This window comes from Dryobates pubescens, chromosome 8, assembly GCF_014839835.1.
Source record: "Dryobates pubescens isolate bDryPub1 chromosome 8, bDryPub1.pri, whole genome shotgun sequence".
NCBI classification, from domain to species: domain Eukaryota; kingdom Metazoa; phylum Chordata; class Aves; order Piciformes; family Picidae; genus Dryobates; species Dryobates pubescens.
In genome coordinates this window covers 5,627,582-5,649,252 of record NC_071619.1, presented here as the reverse complement: position 1 = coordinate 5,649,252, position 21,671 = coordinate 5,627,582, and the positions used below count along the sequence as shown (strand labels likewise).

The 21,671-nt window shown below is 41.2% G+C and overlaps 1 protein-coding gene across 2 annotated transcripts in view; it reads right to left on the bottom strand.

Moving 5' to 3' along the window:
• Nucleotides 1-21,671, bottom strand: part of ABLIM1 (actin binding LIM protein 1) — a 212,515-nt gene that overhangs the window by 147,591 nt on the left and 43,253 nt on the right. The window contains exon 1 of one of the 2 annotated variants that reach the window (XM_054163602.1): nucleotides 10,252-10,308. The exons of the other annotated variant lie outside the window; for it this stretch is intronic. Coding sequence (XP_054019577.1) covers nucleotides 10,252-10,291 — 40 coding nt within the window. The 5' untranslated portion in view covers nucleotides 10,292-10,308. Of the gene's footprint in view, nucleotides 1-10,251; nucleotides 10,309-21,671 lie in introns of those variants that run through there. 2 annotated transcript variants of the gene reach the window in all.

Here is a 21,671-nt window from a genome sequence, read left to right as displayed (position 1 = left end):
TCTTATGTATCCTCTGGGGACTAAAAACTGGGGGGGAAAGGAAAAAAATAAATATCCCAGGTATCACCACATTTTCTGGTAAGTTCCAGCACAATGATCAGGGGGTTGGAGCACTTCTGCCACAAAGACAGGCTGAGGGAGCTGGGGTTGTTCACCTGGAAAATAGGAGGCTCCAGGGAGACCTAATAGTGACCTTCCAGTACCTGAAGGGGGTCTACAAGAAGGATGAAGATAGTCTGTTTACAAAGGCCTGCAGTGACAGGACTAGGGGAAATGGCTTCAAACTAGTGAAGAGTAGATTTAGATTGGACATAAGGAGCAAGTTCTTTACCATGAGGGTAGTGGAACACTGGAACAGGCTGCCCAGTGAGGTGGTTGAGGCCCCATCCCTGGAGATATTCAAGGTGAGGTTCAACAGGGCTCTGGGCAACCTGATCTAGTTGAGGATGCACCTGAGGACCGCAGAAGGGGTTGGACTAGATGACTTTTGGAGGTACCTTCCAACACAGACCATTCTATGATTCTTTTTCAGAAGACCTAAGGCACCACAGTCAGGAGCAGCAGGAAGAGGGTATTTTCTCACTGAAGCATGAAGTCCATCTAATCTTGTTGTTATCTAGGCTGAGATGGAAATACATGAGAACTGACTCAGCAGTCCTGCTCCAGGCCAGCTGCAGTGGTCACATATACTTGTTTCTGTCCTGCTCTTCAGAGATAAAGGCAGAGTTCTATCAGACTCACAAGGGGAGAAAGAGCATAAGAAAATCCACTACAGATTACACAATCAATAAGCTAAGTATTTGTAGAATGGCTTTGGTTATAGTCTCCTGATTCAGGTGACCATTAGCAGTGAAGAGCAGATGTTCCTCATAAACTAATATGCTTCTTAGCCACATTTGATTTTTCTCCACTCACATAATGCTTGCTGCTTCCTCATTAAGATCATATCTACTCATAAAAAAATAGTAGAGATGATATGACTACTGATGTCCATATTAAGCAGTGTTAGTACCAAGCAGACACTTCAAAAAGTGTGCTAATACATCTAGATGTAACTTTCACTCAAAGCAGATTGAAGTGCCTAGTTATTAATATTTAATACTACTTCACCAATCTGTTGTCCCTAAAAGCACAAAATATATTTTAAAATAACACAAGGGCATTGGTGTCTTTTACTGCCCCAAAGGGTTTGAAGGATCCACATAAACACGAATTTCCCAGTTCCTAGATCTCTACCAAGGTAGTTCACTGGGTTTAACCCATACAAAGTCCTATAAGGTGAGCTGTATTACTGACTATGGCAGGAGGAACAGAAGCACTGCAAGGCATCTCTGTACTGACAAAAAAGATTAGCTCACTGAAAAGGGCTAACTCAGGTTAAAGTGGTTTCAAAGGTAAAATGATTTGTGTTATCACTCAGCTGAGCAATGCCATTAAGCACAAGCCTCCCGTGTAGTCTCCCATGTAGCTTGTTATCAGGCTGCCAAGTCAAGGCTTTTTTGTTCACTGCTGTTACAGCTGACACTAACTAACCATTAGCCAAACTCCATCCAAAACCACCTGTTTTTGCAGCACACACGTGTGAAGCACCCTACCGAAGAACTGTTATGAAGCCTGTCAAGTTCCTGAAGTCTGAGAATGTCTACAGGAAAGGATAGTAGCAAGTTCAAGTCTAAATAGAGCGAAGCTACTTTTGTATCCTCTTACACTGCATGAAACATTAACTCTTTGAAAACCCCTCTGGGAATATGATAGAATAGAATTAAGGAGGTTGGAAGAGACCTTTGAGATCATTAAGTCCAACCTATCATCCAACACTATCTAATCAACTAAACCATAGCACCAAGCACCCCATCAAGTCTCTTCCTATATGCCTCCAGTGATGGTGACTCCACCCTGGGCAGCCCATTCCAACTGCCAGTCTCTCTTTCTATGCAGAACTTCTTCCTAACATCAAGCCTAAACCTCCCCTGGTGCTGCTTGAGACTGTGTCCTCTTGCTCTGAAGCTTGGCTTTACACATCAATAGCAAAATCCGTATGCACAAAGTATTTTGTTAAGCTGACTCAGCAATGAGAAAGCAAATGTATTATGTGTGTTGATTTCTTCTTGGTGCTCATTCCAAAACATGCATGGAACATTGCTCTGCCATTTGTTCTTCTGTTACAATTTGCAACCAAGATAAAACACAAGAGAGAGCACAACTACATTTCTATCTCAGGCTTAACTAAGACCACATGGTGACAATTTCCTTTCCCAACTGATGACATTTGCAAAATCTTCCAGCTGAATTAAAGCATTGTGCTCAGCTTCCTGTTATCAACTACGTATGATAACTTTCATGGCACATGAGGTTTAGATAACAAAAGACCAGCTTTGCAGTGCATTGTAAAGCTGGACAGGCAGCATAACAAGCTCTTGGGAATGCCTTTCCCTTTGCTGTATGTTCAGAAATTGAATCTGACTCACTTCCCTAAACCCCAGCATCCACTAAGTTTATCCTTCAGTGGAGCAGGGCACATAAAGATTAAACAAACAACAATACCTAAACAATGAGCCTGAGATTACATCTAATCATCTTTTTCTTGGACAAAGGAGAGAACAACACCAGCCAGCTACCATCACGTACAATTATTAGCTGGGCTGAAATAGAGCACAGAGAAATGAGTCCCCAAATGAAGTATTTAAATAGTGTTAGGAAAAACAAGCAAACAAACAAAAAAACCCACACAACAAAGAAGTTGGTATTCAGCAAAGTACTGTATACTATCTCTGGAAGCCTTAACACACCCCTTTCGTGGCATTGCCTACTGTCAGAGATCAAACACACATCCACTGGAAATGAAAGAATGGTCTGAATGGTTGCAGTCATTAATTCTCTATATTGGATAATCCAGTTTCACTAAGAATACTCCAGATAACCACAATTATTATTTTGGTAATTAAAAAAGAATCTACAAAGCTTATCAAAAAGCAAGAAATAAAACTATCTGTACAACTTCCAGTTTGTTAATATAAAACAAATACTAAGTCTTTCTACATTATTGCTCTGTGAAACTTGAAAAACCAAACCAAAACACCAACAACCCCCCCAAAAAAACCAACAACAAAACAAGCAGAAACAAAAACCCACCCAACTTCCACTTTCCCTCCAATTCCCAAACTCATCAGCTGAAACACTTTTAACATCTACCTAAAGATTTCTCACATCATTTTTTACTACCTTCTTCAGGGAACTGGTATCAATGAAGGTTATCAAGTTCAAAGGTAAAGCAGAGACAGACAACTAAACCCCCAGCCTGTGATACAAAATGGGCAGTGGCTGTGGAGGCAGAATGATGAATCTCATATACTCTGTACCAGACCTTGATCTGCCAGAGGAACTAAGCTAAGTGGGTTGTCTGAGGAGGAACTAAGCTAAGGGGTTCATCACTCCCTTTCCATCACTTAATCTTTACATAAAGTAAATTCTGCAATCAATTCTGGCTACAGATGTACTTTAACAACAACAAAACTGACACTGAATCTTGAAGTGTCCATGCTTTCTAACACTTGTCCCCAAAGGCCTTTTTTCACTGAGGCCCACATTCCACTGTGCACTGTTCATGGCTGGCTACTGCCCCTACCCAGAAATTAAGTGCAATTTCTGTGGCACTGCACCTGCAGTGCTGATTTATTTTCCTGTTAATAACTAAAGGCCTCAGGTATAATGCTAGTCCAAGTCAAGCACTGGTGAAGAATGCCACCAACATCCATACCAGTTATGGCCTATGGAGATGCTGTTGTACTCTGTTTCAATAAATGAAAGCCATTTTTAGCATTTAACGCCGTAACAGCTACCAAAGTATCTTCTCCCATAATCAATTACTCACATTAAAAATAAACAGTGAGTTTAATAGTAAGAAAGTAAGACCTGAAGGGCTGGAATGCTACCCTGGGATTTGAGACACGTGCAGCCTCTGCTCTCCCAGACTTGCTGTCAGTCACTGAGCCATTCCCTTAATCTCTTTCATTGTTTCCCCATATCACTTTCCCCCCTCACAAGGGATCTTTAACAATAGGTACATTAAAGACTGAAGTTTTTGCATTCAGTGATAATGGGTACTATAGAAGTACCACAGATACTAATGCTAGGGATAATTGGTCAGCCTTAAAAAAGAGGCCATGTAAAGCATAGCTGAGTGCTTCTCCTTGATCTTAATTACCTTCCAACTTTGTTGTTTTCACATTTCTTAATGATTTTCCAATAGACTGCAGCCCTTATTTAACCCTAAAATTACTCATTCCCCCTGGAGAATCTTAATACTGGCTAAGGCAAGCATAACTAATTCTGTACATCTTTTGATCTGAAAATGCCACTTTTAGCTCTTCTGCCCCAAACAAGCAAAGTCGCTGTTTCGCTGGTTGCTGTGTCTAGAAGAGTAAACAGTTATCAGGTTATGACCAAAAAAATGTGATTCAGCCAACAGCTATTTGCTTTGCTTTATCAATTCCAATATTTATTTCAGACTAGTCATGGAAAAAAAACAAACACCCTTCGGCCGGTCCCTGACTATTTTCAGACACAAAATAACAGTGTGTGCACTAATGGATTCATCCAGGGCATTATTACAGGATGAGGTGGCTCAGCATTATATTTCCTGGCAGCACAAGGCTAATCTATTGATCTCTGATGTCAAGAGCACTGCACCATGTATTCTTACAGCAAACCCAACCTTTCCTACCTACATATAAAGGGGAATAAAGCTAACTGTAGTTGCTGACAACCGAGGCAATTTTATAGGTGGGATACAGTGAGAGCTATAGGAAAGGTAAATATCAAAACTGCTGCACCCTCAAGGCTGTGTGATTAAACAACGGACTCAACAACACAATTCAAGTGGCTCTATGCATATAAAAAAATCCCAGGGCACACAGGAAGTTAAAGAGAAGCCTAAGCCACTCTAGGGAATAATTAGCAAAGAGGATGCTGGCAGAGGCTGGCAGTCCTTCAGATACTCAGTAGGAAACCAGAGGTTTTTCCTACTCCTCAGCAACGTTTACATATCTTTCATTTAAACTGGTATTTGAAAAGAAATTTTAAGATTTCAGTTTTACTCTACTTACTTATGCTTGTTAACTATGGAACAGTTCAACCTGTAAAGAACCAGTTAAAGAACAGTAACTAACTAACTAAAACTACCAAACCCTAGATGATGTTAGTTAGAAGCCCCACGAGCTAGAGATGGTTCATTAAAATAGCTCCCCATTGTTTCGTATTCATTCTGCTCTTCCAGCAAATCACTAAGGTAGCTTCAAGTAAGCAAAGACTTTCAAGATAAATGCAATTCCTTTAATCAGACTTTCCCCTTTACTTTTCCTTTCTTGAACTTTGACATTTTTCTTCCAGCTGAGAGAAGAAACTCTGTAACATTCTCTTTGCAATGCAGTAACTGAGACAGAAATAAGTTGGGAAGCCAAGAGATCAAAGTTGAAAGCTCAGTGTTTTTCCAATCCTCATATTTATTTCTTGTACCTTTAAAAAGAGCAATGTGTTACAAGCATGACATCAAAGAAACCACCTCTCTTCTTGTTATGTCTTAAAATGAACTGGATATTATTACACTCTCTTCTGACAAGCCACATGACTACAGAAATGCACACAGCAACTTTACCCAAACCCTGAACAAAGAGTTTTATGAGAAGAAAGTCTTCTCTAGGTCACTGCAGGACTTCCTGAACATCTCAGCTTAACATGCCCCATTCTCTCCCAACAGTGAGTCTTCTAATTTAGATGTGGAAGCAGCACACATGATGAGAAGGATATATAAAGCATTTCTCTTGCTGGTCTCCAACACCGTAGCCATTCTCAGAGCATGACAGCTTTTGCAATCATGTTGCCCACTCCTGGTTTCAACAAAACCCTTGAAAAGATTCCTTCTTTGTACTCTGTGGACTAATTTAAGTACCAACCAGAAGCCAGTGCAAACTTTTTGTCAGTGCCTGTCAAAACTAAGAATAGGAGGTTACCTTTCTATATAGTGGAAACTATGGCACTACTAACAGGATGCCAGTTATGACATCAGAGCAGTTTATCCACTGCCAGCATTGCTACTAATAGCAGCTTTAAATATGCTGCGTTGGCTGATCTTTGTTTTGTAATTAAATAAATCCTGCAGCACTGCTGAACCCTTCCTCTTGTGGTCAGCACTATCTTCTGGTTAAATCAGCTGCAGGCACACACACACACACGAGTGACCAAGAGCGATGTTAAAAACCAAGAAACTGTGAGTTAAGCAGAATTATGACTCTATGAGCGGCTCACTTCTCACACAGGGATCCCACTATTCAGGCAGAAATGAGGTACTGACATCTGAAAATATGCTGAGGGGGGTGAACAAAAGACTCTTTTTAATTAAGTTCAATTTATTCATGCCAGGAAATGGCATATAAGGAACCATATAACTACTACTGTTTGATAAGCCAAGGGTTTTGTCCTCTTGGGTATCCCATGGTCTCATTTCACTTGTTTTTTCTTGATAGTTAAGAGGAATCCACTCAAATAAGCTCTGTAACCTGGCACCAACACAAAAAGCAACAGTCAGAGAAACACATCAAACTTCCAAAGTTAACAGGACATTAAAAACAGAAACATGTCCTTGACCTGACAACAGGTACAGCTGGGTTTGCTCTTTACCAGTGCCACTCAACACAAACCAGGCCTTATCTTACGATATTTCCCTGACGTACAACATTGTGAAGCTGTGCCTAGCAAATCTTATGAGAGCTATTCAAAGATAGTACTAAATCAAGAGTCTCGATCCTGTAGTGGAAGTGGAGAGCATCTGGCATCTAGCAAGGTACAGTTTTGGAACAGAAGGTTGGAAATAAGATCTCATAGTACTGGGGAAAATCATTCCAGCGGTATCATAAACCATAGGAATGGTGAGTGAGTCAAATGGAATAGCTATAAACAATCAAACATCACTATGATGACTGCATGATTGATATTCACCATATTATATTTGCAACAAGGGTTTACAGCAATATTTCTTCAGCAAGAATCTCTTGATCACATTCTGCCACTGTTTGACCAAATGCTATCTATCGAGGTTCTTTGGGTTTGCCTTAAGGTCATTTGTTTTGTGGGCTACTAAAAAAATGTAGTTTTCTAGGAGGTGAACTTTAGAAACCGAAATGTGGGTTTAAAAATAAACAAGTTGTAGATAAAATGTAATGTAAAGTCAAAATGTCTGTGATCACCTTTGAGAGAGAATCTGCTGATGCATTCTTAGTCATCATCACGGAATCTCTATAGTTCCTGAGACTGCAAATACCTAAAATGATTCATCTGGAGAGTTACTCCACAATGGGAGGTCTGATTCTTCAGTTGAGATAGAGTGCAAACAACTAGTACCAGTGCATAATAGTTTATTCTATTCTATTCTATTCTATTCTATTCTATTCTATTCTATTCTATTCTATTCTATTCTACTCTATAATAGTGTATACTCCCTCAGTCTAGAGCAAAGCTTGCATTTCCTATATCTGTGTGGACATTACCTCTGTGGTACTTATTTAATGTACAGATTTACCATCGACACAATTCAATGACGAAAAGAATTTCATTTTCTATGCAGTTCAGCTTCAACATCCCTTCTGCTACTAATACTCCCTGCCCATTTTCAGTTTTTTGGTAAGGGTTTTGCCCAGGTGTGATTTAGGAATAGTTCTGTAATTGAGGACAGCAACAACAATAGCAGCAACAATCAAAGAAGGGTAAGCAAGCCAGCCAACCTGTCAGGCTGTGCCTATAAAAATTGATTAATGAACTTCTTCTACCAGCATTGAGCAGTATTTTCAGAAGAATCAGTTGAAAGAGGTGCTGACCACCACAGTTGAGAACCTTATGTTACAAACATATGTTATGCATATTTTCAGACTAAAACTAGTTGGCAGCTTCCAGTTATTCCCTTTTTAACTATGAATGAATGTCAAGATAATGCATTACTTCTTAGTGGTTTCCTGATCATTTTGTTATTGAGTTTCCCCCCATATTTATCTTTTCTTTGGAATCCAGTACTTGTCCTAGAATCAATTAACTGATTAACTGATTATGAAGAGATAGGAAATTTCAGTTCTCCAGCTGTTTACTGGATTATCATCAAAATAAGGTCAGGGCTTCTAACTCAGACAGCTGAAAAGAAGAGTCAGGGGATCATTTTTCTAGACTGTGAAAGCCAGCAAGTGAAACTGATTAAAAATGAAAGTAAAACAAAACAATCTGTTTTCATTACCCACATTAATGAAATGACAAAGAATTATCTCCAGAAGTATCTTTCCATATTAGATTTCAAAAGGGCTAGACTCTCAACCTCCTCCTAGGAGGAAAGAGAAAGTGCAAGCACCTGCAGAGTAGAAGGGAGAAGTAATCAATCTTCTATCCCGTGCGTTATCAGCTTGGCAGTCAGGAGTGTATCTACTAGGATGCAGCAGCGAGAAGAGATTTCAGTATCCACACAAGAAATCACCTGCACTAGCCAAAGCAGGCAAAGATTTAAGCAAGACTTCCCCAATTCTCAGTGTCAGGAACGGAGATCCCTAATCTCACTATAACGAATCCTCATGGAACTTGGGCAAATGCTCATTTGATCTACACATTCACATAATGATATGGTAGTTTCCCACATCACAACACAAAGAGACATTATTTTCACCAAATGATATTGTATTGTACTTATGTGAAGATTCATTTATAGCAATGTAATAAATATCAAATAGTATTGAAAAAAAGAAGGTAAAGCAAAGAGGGGAAAAGAAGTACTTTTGCATACCTAATTCAACATGCATTCACAGAAACAATAGAAACAGAACTGTTGTAGCTAATTCAACATAAAGTTAAGTGGTTGGCTTACAAAGACTAACTAGCAATGGAAAAAGTGTTTTGGTGTTGGCAGAGTTTGGCTGGTGGAGCTTTTTTAAGGGCAAGTGATACTTCTCATAAAGAGATGCACGCTGTTCTTTCCTGTCTACTGGCACATTTTTAAGCTCCTGATCCATAAAGGTAGATGGTACTTGTGTGAGATATTATTTTTAAGTGACACAGATTGGATTAGACAATGTAAAAAAAAAATAAAATGAAAAAAATCCTTCTTCCAGGTCTGACCCTTTAAATCAAATGTGTACCTCAAGGGTTTATTTATCTGCTTAGGCACAACAGAGAAAGCAACTACCCACACTTGAGTTACCAAGAAAGCTAAATATATCTTTCTGTAGTTGGACCTCTTCCTCCACCTTTTTCTAAGAGCATGGTGTAAAAAGAGAGAAATATTTACCAAGCAGAGCAAGCTTTGCATGCCTCTTGGATGCAGAGTATCTATCCACTTTGTAGTACTTTGTTGTAACTTACCACCAAACCCGTGCTGAGTGTCTCTTTAGTATTTAGAAGCAAGGTGGTTTCAGTCTCATCCCCGAGTAACTCCTTGCATGTTGCTACACGCTGGCATTCTGCACTGTACAGTCACACCTGCAGCACCTTTGGACAGGGAAAAAGCTGCTCACCAGCAACAGCTGCTCAACATCCTGCTGCCTGCTCTCCGTGCAAAAGCAAATAGAGGTGACAGCCAAGAACAGGTAGGTGTGCTCAGTCAGTCACAGGTCGTACAGCAATGATTCCTCAGGTTAAAATCCAAAGAAAGTTGCCCTCAACAGCACCCTAAACCAGTGCAGTTACCAGCTTTTCATTCAAAACAATAATTAACAACACTCTGAACTTTAAGACCAGCATCCGCTACAAAACTCCAAATCCTCTTTATGCAGAACCTTACCCCTCAGCAGCAGCATGCTGTCATCATCTACCTACAAGTAACTGCAAAGCAGAGCAGTGAAGAACCTCTCAGAAAAAACACATGGAGTAAAAAGCTGGATAACAAGCCTGTTTAATTCCACCCAGTTGTGTTCTGATCCTTATATGAAAAAATCCAGCCCAGGAGAGAAACACATAGATGCACACACACACTACTCAGCCACATAACAAAGTCCACTGTTCACAAAATACACCAGACTGGCAAGGTGTTTAAGTGTTAAAGCAGTAAAGGAAAACAAACTAAAATGAAGAAATTGCTCTGTGAACAAACATCCCAACTCCAGTCCAGCAGAACTTCCTCAGCCTGCTTTCCTTCTATAAATCCAAGAACTAACATCCCGTGGATGGCTTAAGCTAAGTCATTTACCAACAGAGATTTACATTGCAGAGCTATAGCCCAGGACAAACCTTTGCCGTTTGTGGAGCTCTGATGTATTTCTAGTTCCATTTGTGTTCTCAAGCAGTGATGTTTCTGGACTTCAAAAGCTACAGCCTTTCAGAGTACTGATGACAAGCTGGAGGAACAACCGAGATCCTTCAGAGGTAGCTCACTCTATGCCTTTATTTCTATTATTTCCTGGGTTGAACAGTACGACAGGGAGTGGCCTGAGCAATAATAGGTGTGTCTGTGCTCCCAAACAGTTTAAAGGAAAAGTGAACAGTTTCCTTTAGATACTCCATTAGTCATCAGCACTGTGGTATATTGTCTTTCAGTGACATGTTCCAATGTATTAACTATCTCAAAGCAGCTAATATTATTGCTAATTTTCATTTTCACACAAGAAGACCCCAACCAGCCTCAAAGGTTGACTGCAAGCAGACTTGATTTTGTCCTGGGATTGTTTTCTTTCTGTTTTGCTGTGCATCTCATCTCCACTCCACTGCTTCTAATTTATGGCTGTGTACCGCATAAACAAAACAGCCTATGAAAGATGGAGATCAAAGAAACACTGCTACCACTTTCCACACACACTTAAAGCAGGGAAAGTCGGTCTCAAGCATCTTCCCCAGGTTCTTACAACACCCTACCCGGGCAGAGGCAATTAAACTGATTCAAAGTGTAGACTTCCAGGCATTTCCTTCTACGCAGTTGTCCATATCCAGAGACAAACTGTTCCATGAGCAGCTGAATTAATGAATCTTTTCTTTCTGGCAGATTTGCGTCCAACATCCTCAACACCCATCGGGTTTGCCCTACCTCTATGTAATATCCTCTTGGCAATATCATTTCCAGAAATACTTTCAGTTCCTCTCCATTTGTCTGCTTTCCCAGTTCCTCTCCAAGTCCTTTAAATCCACCCACGGAACCCTTAAGCTGTCTTGCTTAAAGGCTTCAACATCTTCCATTTCCACCCATACATCCTAACTGCACATGCTCTTCTTTCACTCTAATCTTTCTAGTGAACCCCAGCTACTGGTTAGTATCTTCAAGTTTGATTTACCTGAAAGAAGACTGACAGAGCAGTTGTAGAGCCCTCATGTCCTAGGAAATGAGACTGGAAAGCAGCTAAACACAAGGTGCAGAAACTGACAACTTGCAACTTAAAGCTCCCTCTAGAAAACACTTGCCGTAGTCTGTATGGACTGAGAGGTGCTGATATAAGAAGAATCCCATTTTATCCCTAAAATGTCAATTTAGATGGCAAAAAGATGCTATTTGTCTTCTAAATGTTTATGAAAATATGCCAGAAACATACAAAAAGTCCCTGAGTGTGAACTGCTAAATCCAACCAAATTTTGGCCAATTACTTTTAATTCCCTGCTTCAAACACTAAAGCCTGAATTTCCTGAACTCCTGGCTTTTCATTTTCCCCACAATGAGCTGTCATCTTCTCTGTCAGCTTGTTAAAAATACACACTCATGCAGGCACACAGACAAATGTAAACACAGGCACAGAATCTGGTCTCTCTACCTTTATTGTCAGTCTGGCTTTCTCCTCTGGCTTCATACATCTTATATGCTGCCAAACTAAGTGGAGTGCAGGACAGGGCGTTCACTCCATTTGGACTTCAATGTGCTTGACCGAAAATGATTAGCTCATCAGAATCACTGCTTTCTCTCTGCTCCCATTCTTCTTTTTAATAACCAAAGCACTCAACAGTTTAATTACCATCACTTCCACTCTGATGTGGTAAGCAGATACAATTACTCCTGTTCTACAGACACACAAAAATCACAATACTGTATTCCCAGGAACTGCTGACCACTAGCATTTATTTACTTTGTTTACTCTGCTGTGTGTTGTGAATCTATCTCAGATACAATAGTGAAGAGGGGCTCTGTAGGCCCAGAAATAGGTTCTTCTGCCCTCCTTAAGAGACAAGTTCCTAAAGTATGCCAGAGTGACTTCTGCAGCTTACCACATTTATATTGGGTTGTTTGGGTGTTTTTCTTTTGGTGAAAAGATGAAAGAGAAGGAAGCTGAGAATGATTCAATACACATCTACATATTGCACAAGTCATCACATTCACACTAGCTATGTGTTCTGAGTAGCTACAACATTAGATGCTGTATTTGAGATGCATGTAAGTGTAAGTCTTCCATACAGCTGTGTATGTACATGCATACCACCTCTGATTACACATTGATTATCTGATGTTAAATTAACTGATCACAACTGGTAGCTTTTTACACCATATGCTAGTCATAGAATCATCATAGAACAATATGGGTTGCAAGGGATCTTCAAGACCATCTAGTTCCAACCACCCTCCCATGGGCAAGGGAAAATTCCACTGGACCAGGTTACTCAAAGCCCCATCTAACCTGGCCCATACCTCGAAGTCAGTGTAATAAAACTGGATCCTCATTGTTTGAGAAACAGAAGGCTTAAACCAATTTAAATGAAAGCAACTCCTTTGGCACAAGATCTTACCTTTAGTTATACAGCTTGTCATCAAGCAGCCCAATTCATCCCTCCGCCAAAAAAAGTTCTGCTTGTGGATTAAGCAGTTTTGCATATGTCAGGAACAGGGAAACTTAAACCTGTAAAATCCTGTCTGTATGACTGTGTAAAGTTGACTCTCTCAAACTTTCTAGCTAACGCTCCAACAAAGCTTACACTGAGAGTTTACTGTTTCCATTTCTGCAGGTTCTGTTTGCACAGACATTACATGCACCTTGTTATGTGTATTTTGAAACGCTCCTCTTTCTCCTCCTTACAGGTTTTGTTCTGACCGCTCTCTCAGGAATTTCCTCATGCCTCCAGAATCTGGAGAAGGTGAAACCTGCCAGCACGCCATCATAAACATTTTATGTTGTTCCCATGACAAAAACACACAGAAATCTCGCCAAGTGATAAGACTTTGAAATACTACAGTCTATTATGCTCAGCAGAGAGATGTTTTTCTTGGCTATTAAAGCTCAGCAGAGACTTGCTGGCTATTGGTTTTCCAGCAATTTCATTGGATTCAGCCTATTGAACCCCACATAGTACTCAAGCCTATTGTAATTCCTACAAATTGACTGAGAATAATCAATCCCCGTGCTGCAAGGGCTATGCAGAACTATAAGGGTGCCAGAAAATAAAAGAGAAAGGCAACAGTGTTCTCCATGGCTCCATTACACAGACCATCAATGTGACATTTCTTAAATGGAAGAGTTCATCTGTGTGCCTTTTCAAGGAATCACCAAGGTTGGGAGAGACCTCAAAGATCATCGAGTCCATCCTGTCACCACAGACCTCATGACTAGACCATGGCACCAAGTGCCACACCCAATACCCTCTTGAACACCTCCAGGGATGGGGACTCCACCACCTCCCTGGGCAGCACATTCCAATGGCGAACGACTCTCTCTGGGAAGAACTTTCTCCTCACCCCCAGCCTAAACTTCCCCTGGCACAGCTTGAGACTGTGTCCTCTTGTTATTTTTTTATAATGTTTCTTTTTTTCCCCCCTCCAGACTTCTAAACAGAAGCACCCACAACCATGAACTACCTACTAGCAGAAAACCTACTCATCTAAAATGTTATCAGCCACTTCAGATGACCACAGACCCACGAGGCAGCACATTTCTGCTGTGTCTAGTGGGAGACACACAAAGCATCACAATTGCTCCTTCAAGTTTTAAGATATTGCTGAGATATTCTTACCATACTACAGAAGAGGAAAAGCCAGGCAATCTAAGAGATCTGTGCAGGACCACAAAACTCCATGCCCAGCTTAGAAACTGAGCCTAGGTCTCATGAATCCTAACCCAATGGTATGGCCATTAGACCTTCTGTGTAGAGGAAGTGATTTAAAACAAATCCACAGAAGAAAACCAAGGCAGAGATTTTAATGGAGATAAGCTCTTATCACAGGAAATTAACTTACCCTGTTCCTTCATAGCTTTATCTCCTTATTTCTTCTTACTTTAAGTCCCACATAATAGAAAATGTCCCTACACAGCTCCTGTGGATGCCACAGCTTTTCCACCAGGGCTGTTCACAAGGGACAGCAGCAAACCCAAATGATCACAGGAGGAAAATTACAAGCAGACTCTTCCTTGTTATTTCATCAAACAACTTCCCTCACATCCCAATCCAAGACTGAGAATCCTGACTGTTAGTAATTCTTCTTCTCCTCATTTACAAGTGCCACTGGTGACTTCTCCAGAATTTTTTCCCCTTCCTGGGAAATGACTGAGTTTCAATGCCTCTGTCTCACAGCAGAAACACATCTACAGTAACTTCCTCCAAGCTTAGGCACAGCAATTCTCTTCCAGTGAAACTGCTCAGAACAGAACATGTATTCTGTGCTCCAGAAAATAAAACTTTATGGAGATATGAAGTGTAGCCAGGCAAACATTCATTTTTTTTGTGCATTTCTAATCACATCTTAATTATAGCATTTTACATGTATTTATGTACCTTTCATCCCAGTGTATCCCAGAGCATTTTGTAAACTGTCACATGGTTTTAAAAGGAGGCCTTATTAACACAGAGCTGCCAGTACCCAGACATCTCTAGAAGCCAGTGCAGCAGCCTGTAGATGAATTTGTTATGTGGGAGATTTGGGCCAACGGCAGAACACCGAATCTCTGTAGTTAGATAAGGACCTTCCTTCCCCCTTCAGACATCATTTGAAATTCTTGCATATCCATTTCATTTGATGATCTCAGTGTTTTAAAGACATTAATTAACTTGTACAGTGTTTTAATTAGGTAAGGCATAAATAAAGATCTAAAACCTGCAATGTCTCTGCTAGTAGTCAAGAGGAAGTGCTTAAGGGAAAAAGCATAAGAACTAGGGCAAATACTGAGAGATCCTTCTAGATCCTCTCTCACATTGCACCAAAATTGTGGTTTAGCTGGGGACTGCCTCCAGATCAGAGTTTTAACAGCTACCAATCCACCTATTCCTTTTTCTTTTTTCTTTTCTAATTTCTTTTGGAATATGTCCCTCTTTTTTATTGCTTTACACTCTGAAGCAGTGAGCTCCATCCCATATTCTGATTTGTTCATATATGAAGAAACATTTCTGAAATAGCTGCTCTTTTTTTTTCACTTTGAAGCCTGTCTGATATCATAGAATCATAGAATTGTTAGGGTTGGAAGGGACCTCAAGGATCATCTAGTTCCAAACCTCCTGCCATGGGCAGGGACACCTCACTACATCAGGTTGCTCAGAGCCACGTCCAGCCTGGCCTTAAAAAACTCCAGGGATGAGGCTTCTACCACCTCCCTGGGCAACGTGTGCCAGTGTCTCACCACCTTCATGGGAAAGAACTTCTTCCTAACATCCAATCTGAATCTACCCATTTCTAGTTTTTTTTCCATTCCCCCCAATCCTATCACTCCCTGCCACCCTCAAAAGTCCCTCCCCAGCTTTCTTGTAGCCCTCTTCAAATACTGGAAGGCCACAATTAGGTCTCCTTGGAGCCTTCTCTTCTCCAGACTGAATAGCCCCAAATCCCTCAGTCTGTCCTCATAGGAGAGGTGCTCCAGCCCTCTAATCATCCTCCTGGCCCTTGTCTGGACACATTCACCTGCTGGAGTTGAGGACAAAATCCTTATATCCTCAAGGGAAAAAAAATACATTAAAATAAAACCAAGACCCATTCTCTACATCCTTTCTCTGCACAGAGATTTTAGAGCATTTTATTGTGTCTCTCGACACCACTCAGTTCTACAGGTAAGCAAACACAGCAGCCAAAATTTGCCAACAAAATAATCTGAAACAAGACTTTACATCTGCACTGACAGCAGCTGTTTATTTTTAGGAGTCTAATTTTAGGTAGCTGGTTTTAAAAATTCCCCAGGGACCTGTGGACACCAAGTTATTTGCTGAGGCCACACGTTGAGCTAGTGACAGCTCTGATGAAAAAGCCCAGGCATTCTTGTGCCTGCAATCGGTATCAGAAGGCAAAGAAAAGGAGTAAATTGCATGTTACAGTATCACAGTATAACTAAGGTTGGAAGAGACCTCAAGGAGCATCGAGTCCAACCTGTCACCACAGACCTCATGACTAGACCATGGCACCAAGTGCCACATCCAATCTCCTCTTGGACACCTCCAGGGATGGGGACTCCACCACATCCCTGGGCAGCACATTCCAATGGCTAACAACTGTCTCTGTGAAGAACTTTCTCCTCACCTCCAGCCTAAACTTCCCCTGGCACAGCTTGAGACTGTGTCCTCTTGTTCTGGTGCTGGTTGCCTGGAAGAAGAGACCAACCCCTTCCTGGCTACAACCTCCCTTCAGGTAGTTGTAGAGGACAGTGAGGTCACCCCTGAGCCTTCTCTTCTCCAGTCTAAACAACCCCAGCTCCCTCAGCCTCTCCTCACAGGGCTGTGCTCAAGGTCTCTCCCCAGCCTTGTTGCCCTTCTCTGGACACGTTCAAGTGTCTCAATGTCCTTCCTAAACTGAGGGGCCCAGAACTGGACACTGTGTTGGATGTTCTCCAACACATCCATGCAGGAAGGAAGGAGGCTGAGTCAATCCTACTGGGATTTCAATGCACGCTTCCAAGAAATGCAAATATTCCAGTTGTGAGACACTGAGCTTTAAATAGTTTGTAAGACTCAAATGGTAGATGCTCATTACACTTCAATTAAAGATTTACTTAACAACTTTGTCTTTTCTTAAGCTAAGCTAAGTCCTTGCAAAGATACAATAAGGCACAACCTCCCCCTTGCTTTTCCACACTCAAAGATAGCTTGGGAACTTGCTGATACCAATTGTTCTCCTTTGATTTGGCTTTTAATTCAGGCACCAGGCAATGGATCACAAATGGATAACATGGTGATAAAACATTTGGCAGACCCTTGAATGTCACATACTTTCTGGTGCCAAGAAACAAAATGGGACCTATTAAAATCATCTCATTAATTAACTTTTCCATAATCCTATTTTTTATTGTCATCTTGTGGGTTAAGCAAATGCTTTTTCTTTTAGAAAGGCAGTGTGCTAAGCTAATGGAGTGAATTTTAGTACCATTAGAGGCTGGCATTTAACAGATCTTTACAACAAATAACTTTGGGCCAACTCCTCAGCTAGTCAGTGTTCATTTTGCTCCCTGGTATTAAAAACCCCACTTTCCTTCTTGAGAAATAAGATGTTAGTGGAGGGACCAATGTATATCAGCTGACATTCTGAATCTTAATTTCTTGACATCTTTTTTGCTTCAACTCAGAGAAGTTACTAAATGATGGACTGCAGTTCTGAAATCCTGATCTGTGGTTTCTGCTACAGACACAGGTGGTTGAGGCCCTGTCCCTGGAGGTGTTTAAGACCAGGCTGGATGAGGCTCTGACCAGCCTGATCTAGTGTGGGGTGTCCCTGCCCATGGCAGGGGGGTTGGAACTGGATGATCCTTGTGGTCCCTTCCAACCCTGACTGATACTATGATACTATGATACTTTAGAATGATTGTTTTTGAATGATCCTAATCTTGATGCAAGGTGCATGCAGCCTGTAATCCACTTGGCAAACAGTTCTCAAGGAAAAGAAAACTATTTACATTCTGTCAGTGGCAGAATAATACTTCAATCCTTGACTTTAAGAGGAATCTTAACCCTCAAAGAAGTCACCTAAGACCTAGATGAAAGGCCTGGCTGAAGGATCCATTCCCAATGAGTAACAGCTGTAAAGACTGTCAGAAAGAAGAAAAATAAATGATTACAGTAAATATTACACTGAAATAAAGCCCAGGTCTGTAAGCAATGTGCAGGAAATAATACTGATGCTCATGCAGGTGTCTTGCACATGTCAATGGTTGTTACAGCAAGCTAAACCAGACCAGCAATGCAGATGTCTGCTTCCAGTGCACATCACTGCAAGCACAACTGCATATAAACAAACAAACAGGACACTTCAAACAGTGTCTCTCTTTTTCTTTCATGACAGTGAAAATTTTTTCTCATGTTCTGAGTATTGTTCAGAGCAAGGCAGGGTTCTGATTATGCTCTGCAAAGAGACACAGGAAAACAGGGAGGTAAAACCAATCTTCTCTATAAAAACCTGCATGAAAATGTAGAATTTACTAACCCCCAGCACAAAGAGTGATAGGCAGAAGTCAGTACTGCAAATGTTCCTCAGCCCTAACACAAGCAATATTATCTTGAAGGTCTCTTCCAACCTGGTTTATCCTATTCTATTCTATTCTATTCTATTCTATTCTATTCTATTCTATTCTATTCTATTCTATTCTATTCTATTCTATTCTATACTTTAGTCTGAAGCAAAGGAGGCTGAGGGACACCTTATCACTTGCTACAGCTATCTGAAAGGAGGTTTTAGAGAGGTGAGTGTTGGTCCCTTCTCCCAAGTCACAACTAATAGGACAAGATGAAATGGCATCAAGTTACACCAGGGCAGGTTTAGGTTAGACATTAGGAGAAACTTTTTTACCAAAAGGTTTATCAAATATTGGAAGAGGCTACTCAGGAAAGTGGTTGAATCACCATCCCTGGATGTATTAAAAAGCCATCTAGATATGGTGCTCAATCATATGCTGTAGTAGAGGCCTTGGCAGAGTTAGATGATGGTTGGACTTGATGATCTGAAAGGTCTTTTCCAACGATAGTGCTTCTATCTGGGTCAGTACAACACATCACACCTGGCTCAAGAACATCACAGTGTGTGGCTTGATACACCAGGATCTGAGCAATGCTTGGTGCTGCAGGTTCCTCAGACTGTGCCCATTCTCAGCAGCCAGCTTCGCACCTGAGCCGGTGGGAGTCTTTACAGTGGAAGTCTAGTTAACTTGCCAGTGTCTTTGTGATATTACATCCTCTGCAAGAATGAAATGAATATGCTAATGCAATCTCTGAAGACTTCACTTCCATAAGAAATTCAGGTATGTTACTGAGCCGGAAAATATCACACTCAGGTGGAAGGAATGGATGCAACTTTCCACTGTCTCATGTTCAGCTATCAACAATCACACAATTCATTACAGAACCTGATCATGTTTGAACTTAAAATGTATAACAATTACAAGTTCCACTGGAAAGCTACTGTAGGCATTGATTTTTCTCTAGGTCACAGAATCACAGAATGTTAGGGACTGGAAGGGATCTCGAGACATCACCTAGTCCAACCCCCCTGCCAGAGCAGGATCACCTATACCAGGCCAGACAGGAACTCATCCAGACAGGTCCTGAGTATATCCAGAGAGGGAGACTCCACAGTCCCCCTGGACAGCCTGTTCCAAGACTCTGTCACCCGCACAGGGAAGTAATTCTTCTCCCTGTTTCCATGGAACTTCCTATGCTTCAAGTTCCATCCGTTGCCCCTTGTGCTGTCATTGGGCATCGCCAAGAAGAGCCTAGCTCCATCCTCTGGGCACTACCCATTATGTACAGGTGACACACCGGATTTTTTACTGGGATGTTCATACACCTTTTTCTTGTGACAACATCTTCCATTAGCTCAAATGGCTCTTCTCCCAGCACATAGTTTTGGATGTGTGTTCTGACAGGTACTTCTTCTCTTTTGCTAGGCTGAGGCAACACATCCTCAGGTTGCTGCTAGAAGGGGGAAATCTGAGACAGTCAATAGCCTTTTGTAGAGCACCATCTGCTTTTAGTATAAAGCACAGTTGATAGGCAAGATTATTGGAAGAATTCAAATGATGCCTTACAACTCTTTTTTTTTTCCTTGCTGCAAGGCAATTTTTATCACAGCTGTGGGCTATATTAAAAATTCTTTCATTAAACTTTGATTACCACTGAAATACCTACATATGAGATGCGACTCTAGACCAAGAAAAAGTCTTTCTTATCACAGTAATTTAAACAACAGTTGTTGGGTTGGGTTTTTTTTAACAACCTGAAATTCAACACCTTTCTAGTCAATAGCCTCACTGGAAACATCAGACTGTTAGTTGATTAGGTGATGTTGGATGATAGGTTGGACGCAATGATCTTGAAGGTCTCTTCCAACCTGGTCTATTCTATTCTGTTCTATTCTATTGTATTCTGTTCTATTCTAACCAGTAGTGAATCTAAGTAAAAAACTATTTGGGGTTGGTTGTTGGTGTTCTTATTTTGTGATGGTAAGCAGAAAAAAACAGAAGTGCCACTGCAACAGACCTCAGAAATATCTGCACTCAGTTTATCTAACTTTACAGTTACCTGAAGGGAGGTTGTAGCCAGGTGGGGGTTGGTCTCTTCTCCCAGGCAACCAGCACCAGAACAAGAGGACACAGTCTCAAGCCACGCCAGGGGAGGTTTAGGCTGGATGTTAAGAAAAGGTTCTTCACAGAAAGAGTTGCTGGCCATTGGAATGTGCTGCCCAGGGAGGTGGTGGAGTCACCATCACTGGAGGTGTTTAGGAAGAGACTGGATGGGGTGCTTGGTGCCATGGTTTAGTTGATTAGATGGTGTTGGATGATAGGTTGGACTTGATGATCTCCAAGGTCTTTTCCAACCTGGTTAATTCTGTTCTATTCTATTCTGTTCTATTCTATTCTATTCTATTCTATTCTATTCTATTCTATTCTATTCTATTCTATTCTACTCTACTCTACTGTATTCTATTCTATTCTAACAAGCAATGAAGAAAGTTAGTCAGAAAGGCGCAGGATTAAAATTGGCAGAAGTTGTTAAGTCAGAAGAAAGGGAGATTCATCCTTCTTTTCATGTGCATTCACATGATTTATTCTTGCTTGTTTTCTTTAGAAGCAGGGCAATAGCATCTGCTCTTAGATAAAATGCGTAAGAGATGCCTTGCAGAATCAGTGGTTCTATTTATTTATTTATTATCAGTGTTTCAGAGGACAGAAAACACGATTGGTGTCCATTGACACTTGCCATGGCTAGCCAGGAGTTGCATATTGCTGTTCCTATTACTCAGTGCCCAATGCATCATAAACCACGCACCAGGATCACAGAGAACTCATTAGAGTACAATTCCTTTCTCTGTTCCACCCAAATTTTGTGCTTGAGCAAGCAGAATTCTGGCCAGGACTTACATGTGGGACAAGAGACCAATCACAAGCCTTATAAGGAGAGGCTGAGGGAGCTGGGTTGTTTAGCCTGGAGATGAGAAGGCTCAGGGGAGACCTTACTGCTCTCTACAACTGCCTGAAAGGAGTTTGTAGACAGGTGGGGGTTGGTCTCTTCTGCCAGGCAACCAGCACCAGAACAAGAGGACACAGTCTCAAGCCACGCCAGGGGAAGTTTAGGCTTGAGGTGAGGAGAAAGTTCTTCACAGAAAGAGTGAATGTCCATGGGAATGTGCTGCCAGGGAGGTGGTGGAATCACCATCGCTGGAGGTGTTCAAAAAAGAATTGGATGTGGCACTTGAAGCCATGGTTTAGTTAGTCATGAGGTGTTGGGTGGTAGGTTGGACTTGATGATCTCTGAGGTCTTTTCCAACCTTGTTGATTCTATGATAA